Genomic DNA, 27,236 nt, shown 5'->3' with positions numbered 1-27,236 from the left:
TATAAATATTAAGTGCATAGTTGAATAGAATTTCACTTTGTTAAATTAAGATTTACAATTAATTAAAAACTATTAAACTTAATTATATACAAAGAAATATTTTCACCAAAATAATGAAAACTATTCAAAGAATATTAATTATAGTTATAGATGTTATTCCATGAAGTAGATTTTTATGAAAGATAATTATGTGTTGTCTTCTTTTTGTTGTCTATGTAGTTGAGTCTCCCTGATAAGGAGAAGGCTTAAGGAAAAGATAACACGCCTGTTAAATTATCAAGTTCTGAACATAACTTAATTAAGAAGGATTCACTTTCCTCATCCATTGGAAATTAGACAAACATCACACACTCTCTCATTCATTAAAATATAAAAAACAGACAGAAGTGTTGAAAACTCCATGTTTGAGGAACAAAATCATCCCAACACTTTAATCACAATGAATAATTAAGAGATGTAAGAGAAAAAGGATGAGCATTGTTTTTTTGTAAACTAAGGATGAGCATTGTTTTAGAATAGATAGTTGAAGATCTTCAAATTGGAGTAAAGCCAGCATTGTTTTACCTTTCGCTATGCTACATATAGGATGAGCACGTTCAGTTGCTAAAGAAAAGGATGAGCACGTTCAATATACTCTTAATTCTTTTTCAGTAAAACCTTCCAGTATCCAATATATTTTCCCTTCTCGTAAGTCATGCAAGATAAATGTATGGTTCACTTTTAAGTAGGCAACTAGGAGTTTACTAAAATAACAGTTTCAATTTTTAACCAACTAGATATGTGATTTTGAAGTTGTTTCACATGGTGTAAAAGCAGCATTATTGGTGTCTTTAGGTGAGTTCTAAAGGGAGGGAAGACCACAAAAACAGCAGAACCAAAAAGGATAAAAAAAAAAAATCGTTAACTAAGAAACATTTGCAATGCGTCCTTAGCATTGTTTGGGGATCCCACGATACGTGGTAGTCCACAATTGATTGATTTTTAACTTTTTTTAATCAAAAAACTGAAAAAAAAAAGATTTGAAGGACTTTTTTTGAGTTCTACCAATAATAATATCCTAAGTTTGTAACGGATGCCCAATATATATATATATATATATATATATCTATATTTTATTTTATTTTTGACTAAAGATTTACGTTCAATAAATTTCTTCCCAAATTTTTGATTAATTAAGCATATTAGAAATATCCCTGAGAATTTGTTTGAGTTAATATTTTTTTTTTTTGCCAAGAATGTAAATATCATATTAATGATGTTTAGATTATACAAAAGTGGAATCTAGAGCTGCTCTACCTAGGCAAAAATAATAAAAACAGGGTAGAGCAAAAGAGGATAAACACAAGAACCCAAGAACATTACAGAATCCAAAAAGACAGTAGGAGTCGAAATTTCTTTCTTTTCCTTCTTGCCAAAATAGTGTTCTTCACATCTCTATAGATGAGTGTTTGAGTTAATATTCTTTTACTCTTCCATTGGATCTACTTCCAACATGGACAAGTACTATCATTTACTATCACTAAAAACTATGACCAGAATCATAGGTAAACACGTATCAACGGGGAGTGGGTTGGTAGTGGTTTGATATCATTATAATTTTTTCAAACTATTGATATCATTATAATTACTCGTGCATTTTGATATGTTTGGCATGTTGCTTTCTTTTCTTTAAGGGTTTTAATATATACTATTCCTAACTCGAAGGCATAAAGCCAAAAATAATTGTCTCTGACAAAAAAAGGACATGTTTAACGCTGATCGTGGCCAGATCCTCAGTTACTAATTAATTACGATCAAATACTTTTGAATCTTTGACCCTTTCTTACAAAGCATTCATTAGCGAATTATTAAATGTTAGTATGTACATTAGTAGCTAGATATATACATGTGAATTGTTTAAACTTGGTTCATGTGCTTGATATTGTTCCTTCCCAAATTTTTTATTAAGTCAAGCATATTAGAGATGAATCTTGTTATAATATTTGTACACATTGTTAAATATATAAATAGAGGCAATTGCATGCATAATGAAAGGGATACATGTTTTTTAAAAAAGTTCGTTCCTAATTTATACCAAGAGATATAGTATGTTACAAAACTAAATATTTTTGTATTCTTTTTCAAAACAATAATAAGATGATTAAAGAGAGAACGTGCGAGAATTTTAATAGATCACGAGGGTACTAATGAACACCTAATTAATGAAAATGTATCAAGGAGATGCTATTTGTCTTTATAAAATTTGAAGCCAAAATGTTTCAAGTATGCACTACAAAAACGAAGAGTACACAAAATGGGAGTAAAAGTTGGTTAATCCTCAAGTTTCTAATATTTTCATGCTACCTCTTCAAGCTGCAGACAATATACTTAGCTCTTCAGATACGTACTCTGCTTTATCTCAAGTTCATCATTGTTTTTACAGATATGTACCCCGTAAAATTTAAAATTCTGATGTTAATTAATATAAGTAAGAAATATACAGCTAAAATTAATTTGTTTCGAAAGCATTTGCGCAGTGGTCAGGAGCCTATTGCGATACAAAGCGTAGTTGCTGCTATCCAATATCCGGTAAACATGCGGCAGATTTTGGCATCCACGGTCTTTGGCCTAATTACAAGGATGGTTCTCATCCATCAAATTGCAATCCGACAGTTTAAAGGACGTATCTGAGAAAACGGTCTAGAACTGTGAAGGAACATAGAGCTATACCACTTACTTTGGTGAGAGAGCACAAAGTTTTAGACGAGTTCCAAGACAGTAAACTGAAGTGAAGAGATTAAAGTCAAAGCAACCATGCGGAATACTCATTCGAGAAGTACAGCTGTGCAGATGTGAAAGAAAAAAAACTTTTTTTCGGCGATATGAAACACTTTAGAAATGGAAAATTAATAAATAAAAGGGAAAATTTTCAACGTGTAATCTAAATTTTCATTCGAGAACACTTTTCATTCTTGTGTAATCTAAACCAATGTGTTGAGGAGGTAATCTAAATTAACTCTCTTTCAAAAAAGAAAAGATAAATAAAAAGGAAAATTTTCTAAAATAGCAGTTTTAAAATTATCCAAAAAATATCTAGTACTATATTTTTCAAAATAAGACTAATTTGATTAAGAAAAAAAGGAAGAAGCTAAATTACTTTAATACTTAAATTTTATCACATTTTCACTTTTAAAAACCAAACCACAAACACATACATTAAAAAACTATAAATCCAACTATAATTTTTTTTAGTAAATGTTATTATTTTTAATTATACATTAATTTTGTCATAAGATATGATTTAGCGATATGCAAAAGTATTTCTCTAAATTCAATTATTCCCAGCGAATTTATGTTGACCAAACTCACAACGTAGATAAGCCGTTGTAAAAATATCTCTGTCTTTGTTTCTGTGTCCCTGTAACGAAAGAGGATAAGACTTTGGGATAAAAAAATATTAAATATATTTAAAACACTGATTGGATTGAAAAAAGTGTGTTTCTAGATTCTTCTGTAACCTTCGTATATTTCCTTTTCGCCAGCCTCCTCGTGATTCGTGAACACGGTAAAAACCCTTTCAGCTAACATATATAATCTTTGCTCCTTTCTTCACCGATTTGTATCTCTAATTCTTACAGTTTCCTTCTTCTCTGTCTTCTTGTCAGCTCTCTCAAGAAAGATCCTTCCTTTCATTCTTACGATCTTTGTTTTGGTGCTTACGTTATGTCTTCGGAAGCGGAGTTTGCAGAGTTTGCGGCTTTGTTCGAGAGGATGATCAGACGAGGCGAAGGTCTCTCTCGATTCTTGCCGCTGATCTTAGCTTTAGCAGCTGAAGCCGACGAGGACGGCGAACCGACCGATCAGACGGCCGGACACAGAGAGTTCGTCATCGATCCGGCGAACCGGAGAGTCGTGATGATCAGATCGGCTTTGGGGGAGTTCTTGAACGGCGACGACTTTTCGGAGAAACAAGGGAGGTCGCCGGCGTCGAAATCGTCGGTGGAGAGTATGCCACGTGTCGTGATCGGGAAAGAGGAGGAGAGAGGAGGAGGAGGAGGAGGATCGTGTCCGGTTTGCCTGGAGGAGTGGTCGGAAGGTGACGTAGCGGCGGAGATGCCGTGTAAGCATGTGTTCCACTCGAAGTGTGTGGAGGAGTGGTTGGGGAGGCACGCCACGTGTCCGTTGTGTAGGTACGAGATGCCTGTTGAAGAAGTGGAGGGAGAGAAGAAAGTCGGGGTTTGGATTGGGTTCGCTGTTGGTTCTGGTGAAAGGAGGAACGAAGGAGACGGAGGAAGAAGAAGCGATGGTGATTCGAACTCTCGAGATGGAACAGAGGCTTAGGTTTAAATTTTTTAGGAAGAAACGTGTGTATATTCTTTTCGTTTTTTTTTTTTTAAATTTCGAATGTCTTTCCAGTTTCAATAAAGATTGGTTGATGAATTTGAATATCCACGTATATGATTCGTTTCGAAAAAAATTCATTACGAAAAAACAAAACGGAGATTGCATTCATTGTATAGAGGCTTAGATGTTGATTGCTTTCTGTAAGAGAACAAAAATTTGTCCATAAGTCCAATATAGTTTTAAGCCGGCACTGGGTAAGAGTGTGGATGTTTTGACCACCCAACTATCATTTTGGCTCGCAAACATTCTGAAATATAACTATCCAACATATGCTAGGAAACTGTTTCCACCACAATCGAGTTTACTCGGCTGTCTAGATATATTCGTTTGGTACAATCTTACTCGGCTGTGCAGGTAAACCGAACTAAAATAACTTATCGATTGGATAATAAACCGGTTAATTAAGATGATCGCCACTCGCCAGCAAGTAGATGATTACAAGACAAAAAAACAATCAAAGCTCTAACAAATTTGCTTACAGGTCTCCAGAATGAATACTTTACAGTCCTTTGGTGTGACACTTGTCAAAAGTTCAAAAGAGGTCAAAGAAACAACCTTTTTTATTTCTCTGCTTTTCTTTTCCAGCTACCATTAAACCTTCTCTTTCCCTCTAGAAGAATGCACAAGCGAGACTTGATTAGTAAAAGTTTCCATAAACGAGCTACTTTTCTTGATTTTTCTTGGATAATCCTTGCTTGAGCTTCCTCTCAACGAGAGGTTTCTCCTCATCCTGTTCCTGTTTATCATCACCATGGTGTTTCTCGGCGGCACATAAACAGCACTTTCAACACAGTCACCAACCTGAGCACAGGCCCACTGTCTATCTTCACAAAACGGTTTAAGCCTCAGGACAATGTTGTGTGATTTAGACGACTGCTCTCCTTTCTGTTTGATACATATTGGACAAGGCGGATCACTGCGGTGAGCCTTTGGAGTTGATCCCTCAAGACATTCAGCGTGAAAGACGTGTTGACATGGAAGCACTCCCGTGACGGGCATGTCTCGGTTTCTTACGATGGACCGAGATCCACAAGGAGACTTCTGTGAGATGTATCTGTCACACAAACCGCATCTAAATATACTCGAAGCTGCTCGTTGTGGTTTGGTAGAGTTATGATTATTATCCCAATCAAGAACTGCCTCCATAGAATCAATGCTGCTTGTTGTTGTCCCGCTGCTCCAGCTGCAGGCATCAACTGCCTCCATAGGATGAACCGGCTTAGACAGGAAAAATCGCCGGTTTGAGAAGTTGCGGTTAGTTTCAGAGTCACCAATATCATCAGAACAAGACGAGAATGAACAATGAAGAGTCTGAGAAAGGTCGGGACTAGGAAGAAGATTAGCGTTTGATGATGTGGAAGATCCGTAGAAGCTAGCACCAGGGACATCCCATCTCGACGAAGGTGGAGAGAAACTTGTATTAGTCCTCCAATAAGGCTCATGAGGGCCAAACGAAAAGTCTCTACTTGCAGAATCTGGCCTATCTGATTTTGCAGCCACACAACATAGCGAACCCATCTTTAGCTTAGATTAAACCCTTTGGCAGCACTCAAGCAGGCTTACAACATCTTGGCTTCTCTAGACATATCTCCACACCAAACTATGAGACAGAAACATATGTGGATTCGGATTTGTTCCTTGTCTTTTTAGCTTAGCACACCTCTGAAATCAAAATAGCAACAAAAAGTTTCAAACTTTCATTCATCAAAACAAAACACTAACAGCGAAAATGTACCTAACGAAGTACTCTCTCGATCATCCTAGGACTAGTAAAGATCTGGTCTTTAGTTTTCGAGTGACAGTAAAATTCGCAAGAAGATTTGAGTGAAGTAAATAAAAGGGCTTACTGCCTGAGAACTCGGAGAGACATATCTGGAAAGAAGACCACTGTTGTCGGAAGAAATGAGCCTACTTGCCGCGAATTCGATCGAAAAAAACCTAATTCTTGGTAAGGGGGAGATTTTTGATACTCTGCTTCTTCTTCTTTACTGTACTGTTTGGAACTTTTTAGCTTTACTTTTCGTTTTTTTGTTTTATCTTATTTGAATTCAATTATGAAGCAAATGTTAGATTAAATAAAAGTCTCCCAGCTATATATATATAGCAAGCAAATCAGTAATTAATGTGATTCAAAAAGTTGAATGCATTTGGTTGACATACGGAAATTCGTAATGCATTTAACTTTTTTTTTGGTAGAAAAAAATGAATTCGTTGAATTTTAGTCAAAAAAAAAAATAGTTCTACATTAAATATTGAATAACTATATATTTTCCTGAAACATTTGAATAACTATATCTTCTCTCCATTTTAAAATGATGCATTTTCTAGAAAAAAAATTGTTTCAAAAATATTCATTTTTATATTTTCAATATAATTCATTTTAACTAATAATGAAAATTGTGAAATTCAAAAATATTAATTGCATTTTAAAAGTTTTATTAGTTTAAAAATATAGAAAATATAAAATTACAGAAAACTATGTATTTATAACTAAGTTTTAATATCATCAAAATGTGAGAATTCTAAAATATGTATTACTTTGAAATGGGGAGAGTATATTCAAATTATTATCAGGGGACATGCATGCATTTCAAATGGTCAATCAATTTTCTAACTGGAATTAATGAATTAAAGACTAGAGAGATTCACAGTTGTGCAGCTAGTTTGATTCTCTTCTACTAAAAGATTAGGTGAATTAGGCCTAACTTTAGGCTGCAACTGGTAAAGGTAATAAGGAGTTAATGGAATCAAAACAAATAAAATCATGTGGATGGAATAGAAAGAAAATGGAATCATTTTTTCTTTTATCAAATTTCTTATGGATTGATTGTTATAACTTTTTAATTGATTTTTAGGATTGATGAAATGCCTATTTCATTCTATTATGTTAAACAGTAAAAAAATTGTGAAACTAATGAAATAAATCATTTTCATTATTTCATTCTAAAAATTAATCGGAGATGGCATCTCAACCATTTCTCAAGTTTTTTTTAAAAAAAACTCTTCCTGCAGATGTTTGATACTTTGATTGTTAGTGGTCTGATTTATTAAAAATAAATAAAATAATGTTATGATTAAATATTATTTTAAGCAATTAATCGGTGAGTATTTGGAGTTGATTTTACAAAAGTTAACGAATTCTTTGGATAATTTCAAGAAAATATTTACGTGTTAACCGGATGAATTAAGGAATGAACATTTTTTCATTCCAAAACAGTTCAGCAATTATTGAGATGTGGAATATTTTAGCAAATTGTAAAAGACCACAACAAGTACCTCTCTCTCGCTCTATGAAAGTCCATCACGATACATGCATAGGGGGCTGCTTCAGAAAGTATGATGGGGCCTCTGTTTCCTGTCGGAGTGAACGTCGACTCCATTGAGGTATTATGTGACGTTGACTATCAAATTTCTACGCATATTCGCGCCCACTAGTAGTTTATACACATCCTACCAACTGGAATACAGAATAATTTATACCCGTTTGTCTCTATTTGTAATTTTGTATAAACAGATAATGTTTTTTTTTGTTTTTTTTTTTGAAAAAAGAATGTTTTTTTGTTATTATTTATATTTAGTTATGAAAGTATTCAATCTAGCACATGCTGAACAAAGACTTATTCAAACTAGTTGGGTAATTATATTTCAGGAAATTGTACACAATAATCACTTGTTTGATCAATAATCCAATCTCACAACTCATAATAATTTAGTTATTTAAAATATTTGATTAATATGTAGAGGTATTTGATCAAACAAGTGTTTATACAAAACGACAATGATATATGAACAAGACCGGTAGTTAGAGATGTCAAATGGGCGGGATAAAAATGGGTGGCCCGTGTCCAAATTGATATGGTCTAAAATGGGCAGGTCCATTTTGGCCCGTAACTAAATTTTTGTCTATATGGACAAACCCAATTATATCATGGACAATACTGGACTTAACCATTTGGACAATGGGCGGCCCAAAAATCTAAAATGTCTAGGTTTAGTAAATTGGAAAAAACTCAATATTTTTTTCGACATTTTCCTGAAGCCTAAATGTTTGATTTATAACTGTTTATGTGTGATTTTTGTTATGGAAAACATAATTTCTGCCAAAACTGAAAAACATAATTTTCCGCCAAAGCCGGAAAAAAATATAGTTGTCTGCCAAAACCGGAAAATACAATTTTCTGCTAAAATCGAAAAAATCAAATTTCCCGCCAAAACCAAAAAACCAAATTTTCCACCATAACCGAAAAATATAATTTCCCGTCAAAACCGGAAAAATCAATTTTTACCAAAACCGAAAAACCCAATTTCCCACCAAAACTGAATAATTCAATTTTCCGCCAAAACCGGAAAAACGCAATTTCCTGCCAAAACCAGAAGAAAAAAAACATAAATTTTCGCTAAAACTGGAAACACAATTTTCCGCAAAAACCAGAAAACACTATTTCCCGTAAAACCAGAAAACACACAATTTCCCGCAAAAACCGAAAACATAATTTCTCGCAAAAATTGGAAAGATACAATTTTTCGCCAAGACCGGAAAATACAATTTCTCGCAAAAACCGGAAAAACGCAATTTCTTGCCAAAATAGTAAATGCAATTTATCTTTTGTGAATTTGTGTGTTTTTATGAAGTCTAGAACATGAAGTTTAGAACTTGTATGAATTTTACTTATTAAAACTGAAAAATTGTGTTGTTTACATTAAGTGGTCATATAGGCCCATGGACAGTCCAACAAATGTAATAAATATGGTTTTATTTGGTTTTAGTCTCATTTGGACATGGTTCTATTTGGGCTTCGACCAAATATGTCCAGCAAAAAAATAAAACCCATTCGGACACGCCCAAACCCGCCCGGCCCTCCCAATTGACATCTATACCGGTAGTACCAACAGGTCCATCACAAATTGTCAAAAAAAAAAAAAAAGAAGAAAAACTAAAATAAAAACTGCTACATTCATTTTGTCAAAATAAAAATTGCTACATTCATGTCGTCGCTAGCAATGCAGTACCAAACTATAATGCTAGTTGGACAATAAAGTCCAATGTAGTTGGTAATGATAATAATTTCATATAAAGACATTTGTGTATTAATTTTAATCAGTAGTACCATCAATTGTTTTTTGAAGTAGTACCATCACTAACCTTTGAAGAACAAATAAAACGATTAAAAGTATAAAACTCATATACTAAATTACTTTTTAATTTCAGGAACATGTATTTAGATGGTTAGACTATGAATAATACGTGCCGTCACGTCCCGAAGAAAGGTTAAAAGAGATTAAAAGTAAAAAAAAAAAGCCACAAGTCACGCTTAACCTTCCAGATGTTATATTAATAGACGTTAGGTCCAGTTATTGTACTTCTCTGCTTTCATACCCCAAGAACCATCATTGAAGCAAAGAGAAGCGGCTACATTCTCCGGCAAGTTGGACGGATCGATCGCCGATCATTGACCAACTCGTCTCCGGTAAGTATCTGCATGTTCAAGTTTCCTCTAATGTTGGTATAGAATCGAACTCATCATGTAAACTGGTTAGTTCTGGTCTGGTGATGTGTCATGGATCTTCATTGCTTGGGTTTTGTAATGGTTCTCGTGAGCTCAATTCTCACAGAAAACTAGTTTCTTGGTATAGATTTAATCTAATGTTCTGTTCGTGATTTCTTGCATAGTTGACCGCCAAAAGTCAAGGTGTTGTCTTCATCTAAATCTACTCGAGTGGCCAAGATCTGATCATTATAGTAGAACTTTGTCATCATATGAAAATTGATAGCATCGATTCTCATATTGTTTTTTTGTTTCTATTTTCAGTTTTCCTGTCATTTGTTGAAATGGCTAGTAGTACTGTGAGGAACGTGCATGGTAAGAGATCTAGTTTCCAATCTGAGTTTACTGGAAACGGAGCAAGCAAGAGAAGAAACCTTCACGATGAGACAGATCGCAATGTCATTGGTTCTGAAGACACCGTGTACCGTTACTTGTGCCCTGTGAAGAAAACAGGGAGCATCATCGGCAAGGGCGGTGAGATCGCGAAGCAGATAAGGTCCGAGACTAAAGCAAACATGAGGATCAACGAAGCTTTGCCAGGTTGTGAGGAGCGTGTTGTTACCATATATTCCACTGGTGATGAGTTGAATCGTTTTGGTGACGATGGAGAGCTTGTTTGCCCTGCCTTGGATGCTCTTTTCAAGGTTCACGACATGGTTGTAGCCGACAGTAACGATGAGGATGATGATGGTCTTGGCGAGAAACAAACGGTTACTGTGAGGATGCTTGTGCCTTCAGACCAGATAGGTTGTGTTATCGGGAAAGGCGGGCAAGTGATTCAGAATCTTCGTAACGAGACCAATGCTCAGATTCGTGTTATTAAAGATAATCTACCTCCCTGTGCTTTGACTTTGAGCCATGATGAGCTTCTTCAGGTGATACACTCTCACACAGACTTTTTTTTATTCTATTTTAATTCTAATATTAGCTCAGCTTTTTTTTTGAGCAAGTATATTAGCTCATGTCTATGTGTGTGTTTGTTGGTTATTTTTTTTTTTCAGATAATTGGAGAGCCTTTGATTGTAAGAGAGGCTCTTTATCAAGTTGCTTCACTGCTTCATGATAATCCGTCACGGTTTCAGCACTCTCTTCTGTCTTCTCCGAGTACATTAATGCATCAGCCACTAACGAGCTCTCACAGAAACTACGTGAGAGATTTAGCCGACGCGACGGAGTTTTGTGTTTGTTTCATCTGTCCAGCTGAAAACGTCGGAGGAGTGATAGGAAAAGGAGGCGGTTTCATCAATCAGATCAGGCAAGAAACTGGTGCAACGATTAGAGTCACTACCTCGGAAACTGAAGACGATGATAGCATCATTTTCATATCATCAAAAGAGGTAATGAACACCTATTTGCATATATCTATCTCATTACTTAAATGCACAAATGTTTGTGTGTGTGTATAGTTCTACGAAGACCAATCACCAACGGTGAGTGCAGCCATACTTTTACAAGAGCGATGCAGTGAGAAAGTTGGTAAAGATACAAATGATTCAACAATCTCCACTCGTTTACTTGTGTCGAGTTCCCATATCGGGTGCCTCATTGGAAAAGTTGGTGCTGTTATATCCGAGATGAGGAGTGTAACGCGAGCTAATATCCGTATTCTTCAAAAGGAAAATGTACCAAAAATTGCTCGTGAAGATGAGGAGATGGTTCAGGTAAACTATAGACACACACACATCATTCATATTTAGTGTAATACTAAGCCATTAGTATTCATTTTGTTGTGATCAGATTACAGGAAATCCTGATGCAGCTATGAAAGCTCTTACCCAAGTGGTCTTGCGGTTAAGAGCTAACGCTTTCGACATGAATCATGGACTTGTCTTGCTACCAACATCGTTTCCATATGTCTCTCAAGTATCCGAAAGTTCAAATAAATCTAAATACGCAAAGCGGGATGGTTCCAGAGATCAAGACTATAGTAGACTGGTATGTACTGGTAACAATGTACCAAATGTTATGCATTGATCTATATTAATTTTAAAAGTGTATATGATTTGTTGTTGCAGAATTCGAATTCCAAGAGAAGAAACCATGTTTCTTAAATCGAAAAAAAACACTTTGGAAAGGTAATGCTTTGTGGTTTTGGAGTTAATCAAAAGACAAAAGAAGACTGAGAGTGTTACACGGTTTCAAGGAACTTATATGTTGATGCAATCTTTTATTACTTGTAACTAGATCTTAACTAGATCTTGACCCGCGCTTTGGAAGCGCGGAATATTTTACGATGAAAATTTTCACTAATAAAACAAATATTTTGTTAACTTTTAAAGAGTGTGTATTTAAAATATTTTTGTATTTAAATCAGTGTTTTTAAATTCAACCCGATTGTGATTATACCGGTTATTCCGAAGATCTAACAATTCAATTTAGTTTTTTAAAATATTCATATTAAAAAGTCACTAAAACCCGAGACTAACCGATTGAACTGATGGATGACCAATATGTAATTTAATTTGATTGAAATTGTAATATTTTCATAATTTGTAATCTTATAATCCAAATTTTAAAGTTCATTATTTTGTAATTTATGAAATTATGACGTTTTTACAAAATTTTAAAGAGAAAATGATAGATATAAAATAACTAAGATTAATTATTGTATTGTTTGGAAACATTGATAGTAGTATATAAAATATATTGTTTGGAAACATTGATAGTAGTATAAAGAAATAAGTATATTGTTTGGAAACATGGATAGTAGTATAAAGAAAGGAATATTAGTGATTTAATGTAGGTTTAACTATAAAGTATAAATGTGTATTTAATTTAAAAACTTACAAAATAAATGTTAGGTCCAACAGAATGTTTCTGTTTTAATAAGATAGATAGTGAAAAATAAGAAAGGTTATCTATTGAATTCGCTTAAGAAATGTAAACATAAGAGTGTGTCTTTTCATCTTTTCGTTTCCTTTTTTTCTTGTTTACTTTCTTATACTATTTGAATTATGGGGTTATTTGATCAAAAAAAAAAAGAATTATGGGGTTATTTGTTGAATTATCAGGAGTGTTTTTCATTTCTTTTGTTTGAAAACAAACATGTAACACTTGTATGTAATCGATAGCTTATATTAAAGGGCTAAGGACATGCGTATGATGCCAAGAAGAGGATTCCTATTGGTTGATGCCTTGATGGTGGATGTGACAAATTCGGGCAGGCAATGAGATGATCAAACACAAGATGACAAAAAAAAAAAAGTTGAATACTACACTTTTGCTTTAAAAATTTATAATACTCTTCACTGCAATAAACTATTCAAAGTCCTAACCGCTTCTTGAATTTCTTCACATTATATAAGATGTAATATGACATAACATAATGTAATGAGTACAGAGATTTCATGTGAAGAGAGATATATATCATATACAACACAAATACAATTAAGCAAGAAGCTCCACCACGTCGTCTATCGATTTCAATGTCTTCTCGTAGTAGAGATACGACTCGTAAACCTTTGGCGTCCGTACGTAAAAGTCCAACTATTACATCAAAGACATTTTGAACTATTATAAAACTCCTCCAACTATCATATGCTTTTAATAAATAAAAAATCATATGCTTTTAATTTGATTTCCACTTGCTTGTTTATTATTGAACCAATTTTTGTAAATCAACATTAAATGTGAAACTATTAGTATATAGCTAGTCAATATTATTAAATTTTCAGAAGAAATAATATTTTGTCAACGTTGAACATTATATAAAACGCATTAATCATTAGTTATTAACTTTTACCTCACTCATGTTTTCCACTAGTTGGTTTGCGGCTAGAACGTAATCATTCCGGCGACTCTCCGGCAAGATGTTCATGGCGTTGGTCAGATCCTGAGACAGATAAGCCTGTTTTAATCGTAAGTAAAAGATGACGTACCTCCACGACATATGGTCCAACATCTCCCTCATGTCTTTTATATAAGAGTATTGGCTGAACTGATTTTATTAATATGTACGAGACTGTATATATACAGATAACAAGAAGTAGTCTAGGTATTATACAAAGACTTAAATACCCTATACACATATTCTCTACACACCCCCTCAAGATGGAGGGAGTTTGATCACTCCAATCTTGGACATAAGCTCATTGAATCTCGACCGTGCCAATGGTTTAGTAAGAGCATCTGCGAGCTGATCGCGTGTCGAGACATGCTGTACCCGAAGTGCACCAGATTGAACATTATTGCGCACGAAGTGGAAGTCAAGTGCAAGGTGTTTCATCTTTGAATGGAACACTGGATTAGCACTTAGGTACGTCGCTCCTACATTGTCGCAGTAAATGGTAGGAGTAGAAGGCATCCGCACACCAAGTTCCTGTAGTAAAGAAGAGATCCAGCTTAGTTCAGAAGCTGTATTGGCAACGGACCGGTACTCCGCTTCTGTGGAAGAACGCGCAATGCCAGTCTGTTTCTTAGAGGACCATGCGATAGGAGTTTTGCCGAGATAGACGATGTATGCATTTGTGGACACAAAATCGTCGGTGTCCCCAGCCCAGTCCGCATCAGAGAATGCATGAAGATGTATAGGCGAGCTGGTGCTGATGAAAACTCCATGAGTGAGAGAACCAGCAAGATACCTTAGTATACGCTTCGCCGCTTGCCAATGAACGTCCGTTGGGCGATGCATAAATTGAGATAGTCTGTTGACGCTGTAAGCGATGTCTGGTCTTGTGTAGGATAGGTACTGGAGGCTCCCAATCACCATCCTGAACTCTTTGGGATCGGCAAGAGGTGACCCCGAGAGTAAGGAGAGCTTTGGCGTGGTTGCTTGAGGTGTGGAGACAGGTTTTGCGTCGAGCATATGAAGCTTGGTGAGGAGATCAACAATGTATCGCCGCTGCATCATGTGTAGGCCACGTTGGGTACGTGTTACTTCAATGCCGAGAAAGTAGTTGAGGTCTTGAGGTTCTTTGAGAGAGAAGCGTGAAGCTAGAACGTGTATACAAGCCGTGACAAGAGAAGATGTGCTCCCGGTGACAATGATGTCGTCAACGTATACCAAGATGTAGAGGACATGGCTCTCGTGGAGGTAAATGAAAACAGAAGTATCCGCTGTCGAGTTGTGGCATCCCATTTGGAGAAGAAAAGTCTTTAGTTCCTCGTACCAAGCCCGTGGCGCTTGCTTAAGACCATATAATGCTTTCTTTAGGCGACAAACATGGTGAGGGCGGTCACGATCTACGAAGCCGGGTGGTTGGGAGACATATACTTCTTCTTTGAGCGTCCCATGGAGAAAGGCGTTGTTGACATCGAGTTGCTTAATAGGCCAAGACTTCGACACTGCCAAGTGTAGAACCAGCCGGATAGTCACTGACTTAACCACGGGACTAAATGTTTCACCGTAGTCAACCCCATACTCCTGGTTGTATCCACGTGCCACCCATCTAGATTTGTACATGCCAATCTCACCATTAGCCAAATATTTTATAGTATGAATCCATTTCGAACTGATCACATTTTGATCCGGCGTTGGTGGCACCAATTCAAACGTCTGATTCTGAATTTGAGCATCGTATTCCACACTCATGGAACGACGCCAATTCTCATCTCGCATGGCCTGGTGGATTGTGGTTGGGATTTTTATTTCAGGTTTGGTGGTGGTGGCAACAAGGGTAAGCTTTTTGGTTGGTTTGGATATGTTGTTCTTGGAACGGGTTCTCATAGGATGGGCGTTTGGGATTTCTGGTGTGGGATTCGATGGAGCCGGGATATCTGGTGTGGGATTAGGTGGTGCAGGAATAGGAACAGGTGATGTTTGGGAAGGTTGTGGGTCGGCTATTTCTGGTTCACTGGTCTGTGTTTGTGGCTGTATCGTCTCCGTTGCCGACAACGTCCCTGTTGAAACCTGTCCAAAACCCATTTCATTACTCATACCTACCGTAGCAGGAGGAGTCGGCGATGCTGGAGGCACCGTTGAGTGAAGTTCCTGAGGCGGGGGAGCGAGTGAAGGCGAGCGTACGAGTGGTGGCTGGTGAACGGGAACAAGAGTTGGGGGCGTAAAGGCTGGCTGAGAAACTTCTGGATTGATATCGGGTTTGGGAGGATCAGTGAAGGGAAAATCAGACTCCACGAAGGTCACATGTCTGGACGTATAGATGCGACCAGTAGGCTTATGAAGACAAAGATACGCACTTTGCGTTAGAGAATATCCGAGGAAGACACACCGATAGGAGCGCGAGTCTAACTTGTGGGCGGTATACGGGCGGAGCCAAGGGTAACACGCACATCCGAAGATACGTAACTTCAAGTAGTTTGGTGATCTTCGAAAGAGCATGCCGTATGGAGATTCCTTGGTAAGAACCGATGATGGCTGGCGGTTTATCAAATAGACAGCTACGGCGAATGCATAGGTCCAATACTCTGTTGGCATAGATGCTTGATGGAGAAGGCTCAAGCCTGTTTCGACAATGTGTCGATGTTTCCGCTCAGCTATGCCGTTGTGCTCCGGAGTATGTGGTGGTGAAGTGTAATGAGATATTCCTTGAGCCGCAAGAAACTGTCTAAGCGCCACAAATTCTCCGCCGTTGTCGGAGTAAAGGTTTCTGATGGGTAGATTGAAGTGTTTCTCCACAAGAGTTTTGAACTGGGTAAAGATATCTCGCACTTGGGATTTTCGTTTGAGCGGGTATAGCCAGGTATAACGGGTGAAATGATCAACAAAGATAACATAATACTTGTATTGATCGATAGAAAGTATGGGAGAGGTCCAGACATCGGTGTAGATATATTGGAGAGGTTGAGTTGAAGAGATAGAGTTGGTATAAAAAGGAAGCTTATGAGTTTTATTAATGAGGCAATGGGAACAAGGCAATTGTTTTTGAGAAGCAAAAGAAACTGGTAATGAAAAACGAGAAACAATGGTTTGTAAAGTAGAGATAGAAGGGTGTCCCAAGCGCGAGTGCCAGTAGGCTATGGTCGTTTTTGGTGTTGGGGAAGCAAAGAGAGAAATGGTATTGCGGGAAGCTACTGGCCACTCGTACAACTCGTCCTTAGTTTTGCCTTGGAGCAATCGGTCCCCCGTGCTCAGATCCTTCACCTGAAAGTGGGCAGGAAAGAATTCAACAGAAACATTGTTAGCATTACAGAAACGATATACGGAAATAAGGTTCTTTTGCAAGTTGGGTACGTAAAGGACATTGTTTAAAGCATAAGAACGAGAAGGAGTGGTAAGGGAAGTGGAACCAGTATGCGAGATGGGAATCGTCGAGCCGTCAGCTATGGTGACTTCTTCCCCTCCAGTATACGGCTGGTGCAAGGAGAGGTTGCTCAAATCGGTGGTCAGATGATGTGTCGCGCCGCTATCGAGAATCCAGTTGTTTGGATTATAAGCTTGAGTCATCGCCATGTTAGCTCGGGGTTGCCACGAGGTAGGCGAAGGAGTGTTGTTGCGCGCCGATGCCTGCGATCCTGAAGACAGGCCTGACAACTGTGAGCACTTGCGAGCACTGTGACCGTACGTGCCACAGATTTGACAACGACCTTGATATCCCCGTGCGTGCTGAGCCGGACGAAGCGAGAATTGCTGCTGCTGCTGCCAGGTTTGATGGTTGCGGTTGTTGTTGTTCCGGTTCTGTCCATGATAGTTGCGATTGTTGTTGCTCGATGAACCGCGAAACTGAGCCGCATTAGCAGTAACAGGAACCACAGCTGGAGTCGGACTCTTGGTTTGTAACTTGACTTCGAAGTTAAGAAGCTTCTCATGGATTTTCCGTAATCGATGGGGTCATCTCTCGGCTTTCAATTTGATCAACGACCTGCTTGTACTCTTCCGGCAAACCCTCGAGTACATAGTCGACCTGATCTTCAAGCTCACATGGCTTTCCAAGAAGTGCAAGCTGGTCAAAACGGGTTGTGAATCCCTGAATATAGGCGTCTATGGACATCGTCCCTTTCGTCCATGACTTCACTTGTTGGCGCAGTTGTTGGATATGCGCACGACTCGGCTTAGCGTAGGTGGCGGAGAGAATTTCCCAGATCTGAGCGGAGGTTGTCGCGGTGGAGAGGATGGGCTGAATGGTGACTGTGATAGCCCCAAGCAGCGAGCTATAGATAAGCTTGTCTTGGCGTTTCCAGATGGTGTAAGCCGGGTTCGTGGAGAGAACACCATCGGTGGTGATTGTCGGGTTTGGTGGAACGGAGGAGCCGTCGACGAAACCAGCGAGATCATAACCATCTAACAGGGCGTGGACTTGGCGAGACCACATCAGGAAGTTTGAAGACGTGAGTTTAGTGACGTTAGTCATATTCACGTTGAGAAGGTGTTGGCCATCCGAAACCAGGATGGTTTCATGAGAAGATGCAGGTGAGGTCGACATCAATGGCGATTTGCAGAGAAGAAGATGTCGATGGTTTGGAGGAGAAGAGAAAAATAAGTGGCGGCCAAATAAAAAATTAGGAGATCCCTAGGTATCTCAGCTCTGATACCATATAAGAGTATTGGCTGAACTGATTTTATTAATATGTACGAGACTGTATATATACAGATAACAAGAAGTAGTCTAGGTATTATACAAAGACTTAAATACCCTATACACATATTCTCTACATTTTAATCCTTCAGCCGTCTGTTTTATACGAGCCGCAGCGTCCTCCGGCGATAACCCTGGCTGAAAGTATTTCTCCTTTATGAATGACCTCGTCCCCCATTTCTCCTGTGCTAATGCTGATGACGTGGGGACGATGGCCGTGAGTGTTATAAGCGTTGACAGGGTTCTCCGGCGAGTAAAGCTGTCTTGTTGGGATTCTCTGACGCAGCAAATGACAGGGTATAGTGGGTTTACGCGGCGATGGTGATTTGGCCGGCGTAGATAAGGTGGTGGAGTTTTTGGTGGTGAAGGAGCTCATTTGTTTTTGTTTGTTTTTTCTCTTCCTTTTTTTAAATTGTTTTAAGGATAGGAAATGGGAGGAGCTAAAAATGTTATTTTTCCTGTCATTATCTTTTTTAGTAAAAAAATGTTATTTACAACATTGCATGTTATCCCTAGAATCCTATATTTATATCTATCTTATTAAAACAGAAACATTACCAATTCTTCTAGGTGGATTTTAAAGTTGGACCTTATGTAATTAATGTTATATTAATCTACTTATTATTAGACATGACTTTTTATAAATAATTAATATCAACCATTACCATAGTTTTTCACTTTTTACCTTATTATTATATCCACTACGCATGTTTCCTTATATTGCATATATTTTACTATAAGCTAGATACATCCACTAGCATATTATACTATAAGATAGATTATTAATAATAAATCTACTAACATATAATATTATACGACAGATTACTAATAATACAATATAGTATCTGTATTCATTAACTTGCATCTATCAATATTAGCTATACTATGAAGACGACTAACTCTATACTTTGAACCTATAAACCATGATATACTAATTTATAACAAAAATGATAGTACTGTTACAAATTAGTTTTTATAAAAATTATATATAGCAGCAATTTGTTATATAAGATTAATCAAAACCCAAATCTTTTTTTTTCCTGTTCAGAAAAAAAGAACCTACGAATATATACCATTAAGTTAACCAAAAATCTTCCGAATAAATAGTAAATCTCACCAAACCAAAAAATGAATTAAAAATATAACAAAAGATATTATGTTTAAATTGAGCTCACTGGGTCGGGTATAAATCTGTTCATTTCAGGTATGAGTTCTTCGAGTTCTCAACATTTGGATCTAAGTAGGTAGTTGGTTTTTTTTGTCCGGGTCGATTTTTTTGGTTCCGGATCATTCAAACTTTTTTATATTATAAATCTTAAATAATATACAACATGTATATAAAATATGTGAATCAAAAGATAAACCCGCGCATGCGCGCGGGTCATGATCTAGTTTAATATTATTTTCAAAACGAGTGAACATGAGCACGTAAGACTAAAAGCTCAGCAAGGCTGCGTCATGCATTTTAGTAACGAAGGAGCGCTGATGAAATGAAACAGCTCCATCAAATATATCAAACCGAGGTTGGATATTTCAAATACATTCGGGCATGTCAAGAATCTCAGATCTAAACTCTATCGGCATTCAAATACATTTTACGAACTTTGTGGCTTTTGCATATATGTATGTATATTAAATGGAATAGTATCTAGATTTTATGTGTATTTAAGATTTTATCTAGGAAGTAAAAACATACAGTATATACTATTGAGTAACGTCCATGTGTTAACCAGAAAAGAAATGAATTTCACATCAGGTGTATATCCAGCTAGACTTTTGGATAACGAATTCATGCATTTTGAAGATTTCTTTGGAACTAGGCACATGAAAACCTTTCTGTCTTTTTTTTTTCTCTTTTTGCTAAAATTTGGGACGTAACTGATGTTTACCGAAGAATAAATTAAAATCATATTTTTGGTTAGCCTAATTCATTACTAAGTTTTCTTCGGTTTATGACGTAACTGATGTGTAATTAAGTAGCAAAAGGTACACGTGTTGTTTATTTAGCCTTATTCAGTATTGAGTAACGCAAATTGATGTTCAGCTGTCAGAATCGTCACGTTTTAGATCATTAGCCACTTGAAGATCATTAGTCATGTGAAAAAAGTTCAAAACCTTTTCTTGTGATTCATTCATTGCACTTCTTTATATCGAATTCAGACTACTTTAGTGATTTGATCAGAAAGAATTGTCTTTTGGTGAAACTAATTATTATCTTCTTTATATAAACATTGGACCTTTGGTTGTTGGTGTTGAGTAGAGAAAAACTTATCTTTCCAAACTCTCCATATTGAAGAGCACAATGGCGGAAACTGATGGAGTTATTCCGACGATAGACTTGGAAGAGGTCGTTTCAGATAAGATCTTGAACCAGAAAATCCGTGAAGCGAGCGAGAGATGGGGATGCTTTAGGGTGATGAACCATGGAGTTTCATTGTCTTTGATGTCTGATATGAAGAAGACCATTATGGATCTCTTCGAACGTCCACACGAGGTGAAAGTGCGTAACACTGATGTGTTACAAGGGATTGGTTACAGAGCTCCATATGATATCACTCCTTACTATGAAACATTAGGTCTCTATGACATGACTTCTCCTCAAGCTGTCAATACTTTTTGTGACCAGCTTGACGCTTCCGCTGATCAAAGGTTTCACTTTATTTTCCTGGTCTTAAAAAGGTTCATGTATCAACTTGTAGTTGACCTAGATGATATATTAGGGTATCCAAGGGGTTATAGGTTCGAGTCTCTTTGGAAAGGGTATGTTCTCTTAAATTTATTTACTGATGAGATTTTGAGGTTGCAGGGAGATTATGTTGAAGTATGCCAAAGCTATTGATGGACTTGCAAAGGATTTAGCAAGTAGGTTAGCAGAGAGCTACGGCTTGGCTGAGACCGAGTTCTTCAAAGGATGGCCGAGCCAGTTTCGGATTAACAAATATCATTTTAAACCCGAAGCAGTGGGGAAACTCGGGTTTCATCTACACACAGATTCTGGTTTCTTGACGATTCTTCAAGCCGATGAACATGTTGGTGGACTTGAAGCCATGGACAATGCTTCAGGAAAGTTCTTTCCCATAATGCCGTTGCCAAACACGCTTGTTGTCATCCTCGGGGACATGGCTGCGATCTGGAGCAACGGAAGATTGTGTAATGTGAAGCATAGAGTGCAATGCAATGAAGCAACCGAGAGGTTTTCTATCGCCTCTTTTTTATTAGGACCAGTGACTGATTTGGAACCACCAAGTGAGTTTGTGGATGCTGAACATCCCCGACTATACAAGCCTATTAGTCACGAAGGGATACGAAACATTAGAATGACCAAGAACTTGTCTGATGGAGAAGCTCTCAAGCTTATAACCTATGAATGAGTAGACCTAAATGAGAGATTAAGATGGTATGGTTGTGACAAATCGAAACTTTAGTATTCTTGTTAAGTTACCCTAAGATTGAGAAATAAAGATGTATCTTTATCCTATGAATTTTCGCAATGTATAAAAATGAATAGTTTCACATTGGTATATTTGTGGATGCAATGCAATACTTCTCTTTTTTTTTTTGTCAACGATGCAATACTTCTCTTTGTTCTCTGTTTATTGATCTACTCATTCTTTCTGATTAGACGCTACATATTAATCCATGCTGGCCCATTATATCTTCGTATCGCATGACAAGCAAGATATCTGGGCCGTCGCATAAGTGAAACCCATTAAGCCATTAACAAGACAAGGCTTTTTTATATATTAAGATGATGGAAGTGCATGGATGTTAAGGTTTGACCTGATTCACATTAATATACGATAATTTTAGTGTTATTCAAACATAAATTTAAAAATATTTTAAAAATTCAGTGTTATTGAACTTATTATTTTATAAAATATTCTGAAATCCACTGTTATTAAATAAAATATAATTAAAAATTTCAAAATGTTTTAATTGTTTTTAGAATATCTGAGAGAAATTTTTTAGTTATAAAAATTAAAATCGAATCACATAGTGCTAGATAAGATTCTAGAGTTGTTTAATAAAAATTGCACTAAATTCTCAGATTCTTATGCAATCATCTAAAATTTCATTAAAAATCAATTTAACTCAAATTTCAGATTCAACTAGATTAGGACCCGCCCTAAAGGGCGGACATTGATTTGTTAAATTTTAATTTTAATATATGCTATATATAATATGTGTATATAATATATATATTTTGTGTAATATTTATATATATATATATATATTAGACATATATATATTATTTATATTAAATATATATAACTAAATGGTGCTATATAAGCAAAGGCGGGATGATTTCGAAATATTTTAGTGATAAGCAAAGGCGGGATGATTTAGCAAACGTGAACTTTCCATTTAATTAGTTATGATTCTACTGGTTTGAAGTTCAATATTTCGAAATCATCCCGCCTTTGCTTATATAGCACCATTTAGTTATATATATTTAATATAAATAATATATATGTCTAATATATATATATATATATATATATATATATATTACACAAAATATATATATTATATACACATATTATATATAGCATATATTAAAATTAAAATTTAACAAATCAATGTCCGCCCTTTAGGGCGGGTCCTAATCTAGTTTAAAACTTGTTAAAGGTTATTATATACTATTATTTTTTGTATATAAACATTTTAAGCAATATATTGCTAATAGTTTCAAAATAAATAAAAAGATAATGTATGGCTGTAAATATAAAATTTTAACTTATGCTAATACATTTATTTTAATATAAAAGTATTATATAGTTTTCGAAGTTTAATCCATTATAATGATGATCAATAATTTATTTAGTTAAAAAATAAAATAATTTTTTTTGTTAATTTACCTATTTAATATATTTTTAATATTTAATTCATATAGCACTTCTATTTTTATATAATACGGAATATATCATAGAATCTATAAAAAGTTAGTATAAAGAATTTTTTATTTTCTTTTTATAATAAGTTTTAGTTAAATTTACTTATAATAATATTATATTACTAATTTCGAAATATATTAATGTGTTATTTATAAAAAATATTTAAATTTTAAACTAAGATTTTGTTAGATTCTTTCTCAACAGATTTTATTATAATTAAAAAAATCAATTTATAGTTGGTTTATTGTTAATATATTTATAGTTGGTTTATTGTTAATACAAATAATCAAATATGTCATATTGACTAATTCTTTAAGTGGTCCTACTATGACTTGTTAATAGTAGATAAAAATAGAACCCTAAATTAATAGATTAGATACATCACCCTAAAAGTTTGTATATACTAATATTTTTGATAAAATAACAATCATATGATATCAAATAGCCCATCAAAAATCAAGAAAATCTTTGACTGTCTATTGAAGATTTTAGTGAAAACGAAATGCATGTATTATATAATTTATTCCTCTTACTCTATGATGTTCTTTTGAATTTGATGACTTCCACTTTAATTCTTTTAGCATTTCACGTGATCCACGTTTAGATCAATAGCCACGTAGACTTCAAGCCACGGATAGTTCTTCAAGAATGCTCTTTCCCATTACAATGTGAAGCAATGAGGAGTCGGCTCTGTAACGTGAGGAATTAGGGTTTTTGAGCGGATAGGGTTTAGTGTCCAAGCCACGTGAACCACGTTCTTTCCTTTTTTTTGGACACTTCATCATTTAGTTACGATCATAAAATTTTATAAACATTTTTAATCTGATTTGCTGTAGGTTCCATCACGAATCCAACTACCTCATTGAGTAGATTAGATTAGAAAAATGATCATAAAGTTACGTCATTCTTTCGGAGGATGGTCCTCTATAAAAGTTTGTGCAAGGGCTTGTCCTGAAGATGAAGAAAACAAAACATATCCTATACTTACCAAGAGAAAACATAATGGCGGATCTCAATGAAGTCATTCCGACAATAGACTTGAAAGAGGTTCCAGATGAGAAGTTGAACCAGCAAATACGTGAGGCGAGTGAGAGATGGGGATGTTTCAAGGTGATCAACCATGGAGTTTCTTCGTTTTTGTTGTCTGAGATGAAGAAAACTGTTACAGATCTCCATGAACGTCCACACGAGGTGAAAATACGAAACACTGCTGTGATACTATCAAGTGGTTACATACCTAGAAGTGAGTTAAATCCTCTTTATGAATCATTCGGTCTTTTTGACGTCGCCTCTCCTGAAGCGATCAATAACTTTTGTGACAAACTTGAGGCCTCTGCTGAACAAAGGTTTGTTTGCTTTTCACTCTTATCTAACCGCAATTGATTAGATAACTCTATTCATTTATATCTATCTTCATAAAGTATTTAAAAATCGAAATTAATCCTATCCATTTTAAATAGATATCTCTATTGATTTATATATATATATATATAAATAAATATAATATTTGTTTATTTTTGACTAAAGTTTAAAAATTTACTTTTTAAAATAAAAAACATATTGGGACATGGTTATAGTCTGTTTTCTTTCTTAAGGTCCTTGTTATGTGTGCCTAATCTGCTTTGAGGTTTAGGTTTTGTTAAATAAAATTTAATATATGAAAAGTTTAGAAACCAAATATTTTATTAAAGAAATATCCGATTTATGAAGAATCTTTGATCTTATATGTCTTGACAATTCTCGGATTTTTGTTTTCCTTTTCTTTTTGGTGGTAGAGAGATCATAATGAAGTATGGCAAAGCTATGAATGGTCTTGCAAAAGATTTAACGAGGATGTTAGCAAAGAGTTATGAATTAGAGGATCCCGATATATGCAAAGAATGGCCGAGCCAGTTTCGGATGAACAAATATCATTTCAATCCTGAAACTGTTGGTCAAAGTGGTGCTATAACACACACGGATCCTGGATTTTTAACAATTGTTCACGGTGATGACAATGTTTGTGGACTTGAGGCCATGGACCATTCTTCAGGAACCTATTTCCCCATAAACACGTCACCAAACACACTTACTGTCAACCTTGGTGACATGGCTAAGGTAAGAGGAAAAAATCATCACTAATAGTTCAATAATGTTTTTGACCTTAAATCACAAAAACTGGGTTTTAATTGTTGGTTTCTGAAACTTTCTTAATAGATATGGAGCAATGGGAGGTTGTGCAATGTGAAGCATAGAGTGAAATGCAAAGAAGCAAAAATGAGGATTAGTATCGTCACCTTCCTATTAATACCAATGGATGAAGTTGTTGAGCCTCCAAGTAAATTTGTGAATGCTGAACATCCACGTCTATACAAGCCTATCAGCGATGGAGAACTAAGAAAGATTAGGCTCAGCAACAACATGCATGACGGCGAATCTCTCCAGTTTATAACCCTCAAATAATTATATGACCTTTATGCAATAAGGAGGTTGTCATAACTCATACAAATCAAAATCTATGGGTGGTGGCTCCAAGAAATGTTTTGTTTCCCCCTAATAAGAATTACAAATAGAGATGAATCTCTTATGATTATTATTGTGTAATATAATGATTATATGAGATATCTTTAAAAATCTGGAAGCGATATTCTTGCTAATTAAAAAAATAATTCCTGTCTATCAAATTTCAGAACCTTGAGCAACATATCCAAATGTAGACCATGCGGTTGTGACAATATTATCAGTCAAGCTAAGTAGATAAATCTCTGCGAGGGCTTTGTGGTTGTGAAGCTTCTTGTTTCGTGCATTTCTTGACTGAGCGGATAAACAACGATTATGTCTCCTGTGGAACTGGGCACTCCCAGTACACTCCCTTTAGGTAACTAGAATACTCCGGATTCAGAGATGTGACTAAAACTGCTCTAAGTTTCGGGGTTTTCGATATATTAATGACTTGTGGAGGAGCAGATGCTTCAGGTAACACCCAAGGGACTTTCCGGATTAACGATTGATCTCCTTGGTGGCAGAAAAACATCTGGTCATAGTGTTGTGAACAAGATGGAGGTAAAGATATGATGGGAAACCTTTTTTTATTGAGGAGTTAATCACATGATGCTTCAACATGTTACCGTAAGAATGTGGTGAGCGCCAGTTAAACCTATCTATCTGATTTTTCAATGGAAACTCAAGAGGGAGTAACCAGGAAGTATCCGGAAAAGGCTCGCAGAAGAGATCCTTTATATCGTTCCTTTTGTCAACAAGATCCGATGGATGGTGATTGAAGATGTTAGAAAATGCAAGTAGAAGCATGGAGCAGACTACAAAGCAAGTGATGAATGTTCTGGTGGACTTCATTCTTCTAAAGAAGTGATGTTTTCTCTGTTGTTTTTTTATGGGTCTGTATGCATGTGCATTTTGTGGTTTCAGTTATAATAGTTGAAAGCGAAGGACATGGACTCTCACGCTCTGATCTGAAAGACTGAAACTAGTTTTTTCTTCTCCTGTTAATTTTTAAAGGAGATGATAAAAATTTATGGGTTTTACAATAAAATTCTGTCTTTGTAGTGGCAAGTTTGGAGAAGGGCCATCAAAAGTAAAACATCTCGAAAAAGTCTTCTTTTTGGTTGCATCTTTCCATGTTTAAACTAGCAAACTGATACTTTTTTTTTTTTGAAAAAGGGCTTCAAACTGATACTTTTTGAAACAACCTAATAATAACTTGTATCTTTTTCAGAAGTACAAAACGAAAACAATCCAAACCACGTTAGTTTCCTCATAAAATAACTAGTCAAATCGTGACCATCATTAACATGTAACATATCTAGTGTTTTGTGGACAAATCAGAATAGAATGAGCATCATTTAGAGCAGAGTATTTTGGATGTGACAAGAACAGCTTAAGTGTCTGACTTTCTGATAATATTGACTTTGGATTCTTCTTGTGAAACTACTCGAGTAGTACAC

The 27,236-nt window shown here is 35.8% G+C and overlaps 6 protein-coding genes and 1 long non-coding RNA gene across 8 annotated transcripts; 4 read left to right on the top strand and 3 right to left on the bottom strand.

The window, feature by feature from the left end:
* Nucleotides 1–2,382: 2,382 nt before the first annotated feature.
* On the bottom strand, nt 2,383–3,699 carry LOC130510812 (uncharacterized). The gene is made up of 3 exons (XR_008944575.1): nt 3,498–3,699; nt 2,717–3,397; nt 2,383–2,607 (listed from the first exon to the last, which is right to left on the bottom strand). It is a non-coding gene; the product is annotated as an uncharacterized LOC130510812 (long non-coding RNA).
* On the top strand, nt 3,410–4,419 carry LOC108814100 (E3 ubiquitin-protein ligase MPSR1). The gene is made up of 2 exons (XM_018586595.2): nt 3,410–3,544; nt 3,645–4,419. The coding sequence occupies exon 2, from the start codon at nt 3,703–3,705 to the stop codon at nt 4,318–4,320; it is 618 nt and encodes a 205-aa protein (XP_018442097.2). The 5' UTR covers nt 3,410–3,544; nt 3,645–3,702; the 3' UTR covers nt 4,321–4,419.
* LOC108834947 (uncharacterized) lies at nt 4,351–6,434 on the bottom strand. Of its 2 annotated transcripts, none has more exons than XM_018608261.2 (2): nt 6,231–6,434; nt 4,351–6,045 (listed from the first exon to the last, which is right to left on the bottom strand). In XM_018608261.2, the coding sequence occupies exon 2, from the start codon at nt 5,899–5,901 to the stop codon at nt 4,975–4,977; it is 927 nt and encodes a 308-aa protein (XP_018463763.1). In that variant the 5' UTR covers nt 5,902–6,045; nt 6,231–6,434; the 3' UTR covers nt 4,351–4,974. The 2 variants fall into 2 exon arrangements, with proteins under 2 accessions (XP_018463763.1, XP_056863452.1); XM_057007472.1 differs by having other exon boundaries at nt 6,119–6,248.
* A 3,272-nt stretch (nt 6,435–9,706) lies between these two features.
* On the top strand, nt 9,707–12,232 carry LOC108834946 (KH domain-containing protein HEN4). The gene is made up of 6 exons (XM_057007460.1): nt 9,707–9,851; nt 10,194–10,804; nt 10,931–11,266; nt 11,336–11,590; nt 11,667–11,864; nt 11,945–12,232. The coding sequence occupies exons 2-6, from the start codon at nt 10,214–10,216 to the stop codon at nt 11,978–11,980; spliced, it is 1,416 nt and encodes a 471-aa protein (XP_056863440.1). The 5' UTR covers nt 9,707–9,851; nt 10,194–10,213; the 3' UTR covers nt 11,981–12,232.
* A 962-nt stretch (nt 12,233–13,194) lies between these two features.
* Nucleotides 13,195–13,858, bottom strand: LOC130510801 (photosynthetic NDH subunit of lumenal location 2, chloroplastic). Its single transcript, XM_057007463.1, has 2 exons — nt 13,672–13,858; nt 13,195–13,415 (listed from the first exon to the last, which is right to left on the bottom strand). Exons 1-2 carry the CDS (start codon nt 13,837–13,839, stop codon nt 13,317–13,319), a joined length of 267 nt encoding a protein of 88 aa, XP_056863443.1. The 5' UTR covers nt 13,840–13,858; the 3' UTR covers nt 13,195–13,316.
* Nucleotides 13,859–20,692: 6,834 nt separating this feature from the next.
* LOC108837141 (2-oxoglutarate-dependent dioxygenase DAO-like) lies at nt 20,693–21,771 on the top strand. The gene is made up of 2 exons (XM_018610209.2): nt 20,693–21,049; nt 21,207–21,771. The coding sequence occupies exons 1-2, from the start codon at nt 20,703–20,705 to the stop codon at nt 21,769–21,771; spliced, it is 912 nt and encodes a 303-aa protein (XP_018465711.1). The 5' UTR covers nt 20,693–20,702.
* A 2,495-nt stretch (nt 21,772–24,266) lies between these two features.
* On the top strand, nt 24,267–25,859 carry LOC130496261 (2-oxoglutarate-dependent dioxygenase DAO-like). The gene is made up of 3 exons (XM_056988218.1): nt 24,267–24,641; nt 25,071–25,392; nt 25,492–25,859. Exons 1-3 carry the CDS (start codon nt 24,298–24,300, stop codon nt 25,735–25,737), a joined length of 912 nt encoding a protein of 303 aa, XP_056844198.1. The 5' UTR covers nt 24,267–24,297; the 3' UTR covers nt 25,738–25,859.
* The last annotated feature ends 1,377 nt before the right edge of the window (nt 25,860–27,236 follow it).

The sequence above is a fragment of the Raphanus sativus genome, chromosome 1 (assembly GCF_000801105.2).
Source record: "Raphanus sativus cultivar WK10039 chromosome 1, ASM80110v3, whole genome shotgun sequence".
Classification (NCBI taxonomy): Eukaryota; Viridiplantae; Streptophyta; class Magnoliopsida; order Brassicales; family Brassicaceae; genus Raphanus; species Raphanus sativus.
The sequence above is the reverse complement of the archived record's forward strand: the minus strand, read 5'-3'. Positions and strand labels throughout refer to the sequence as shown.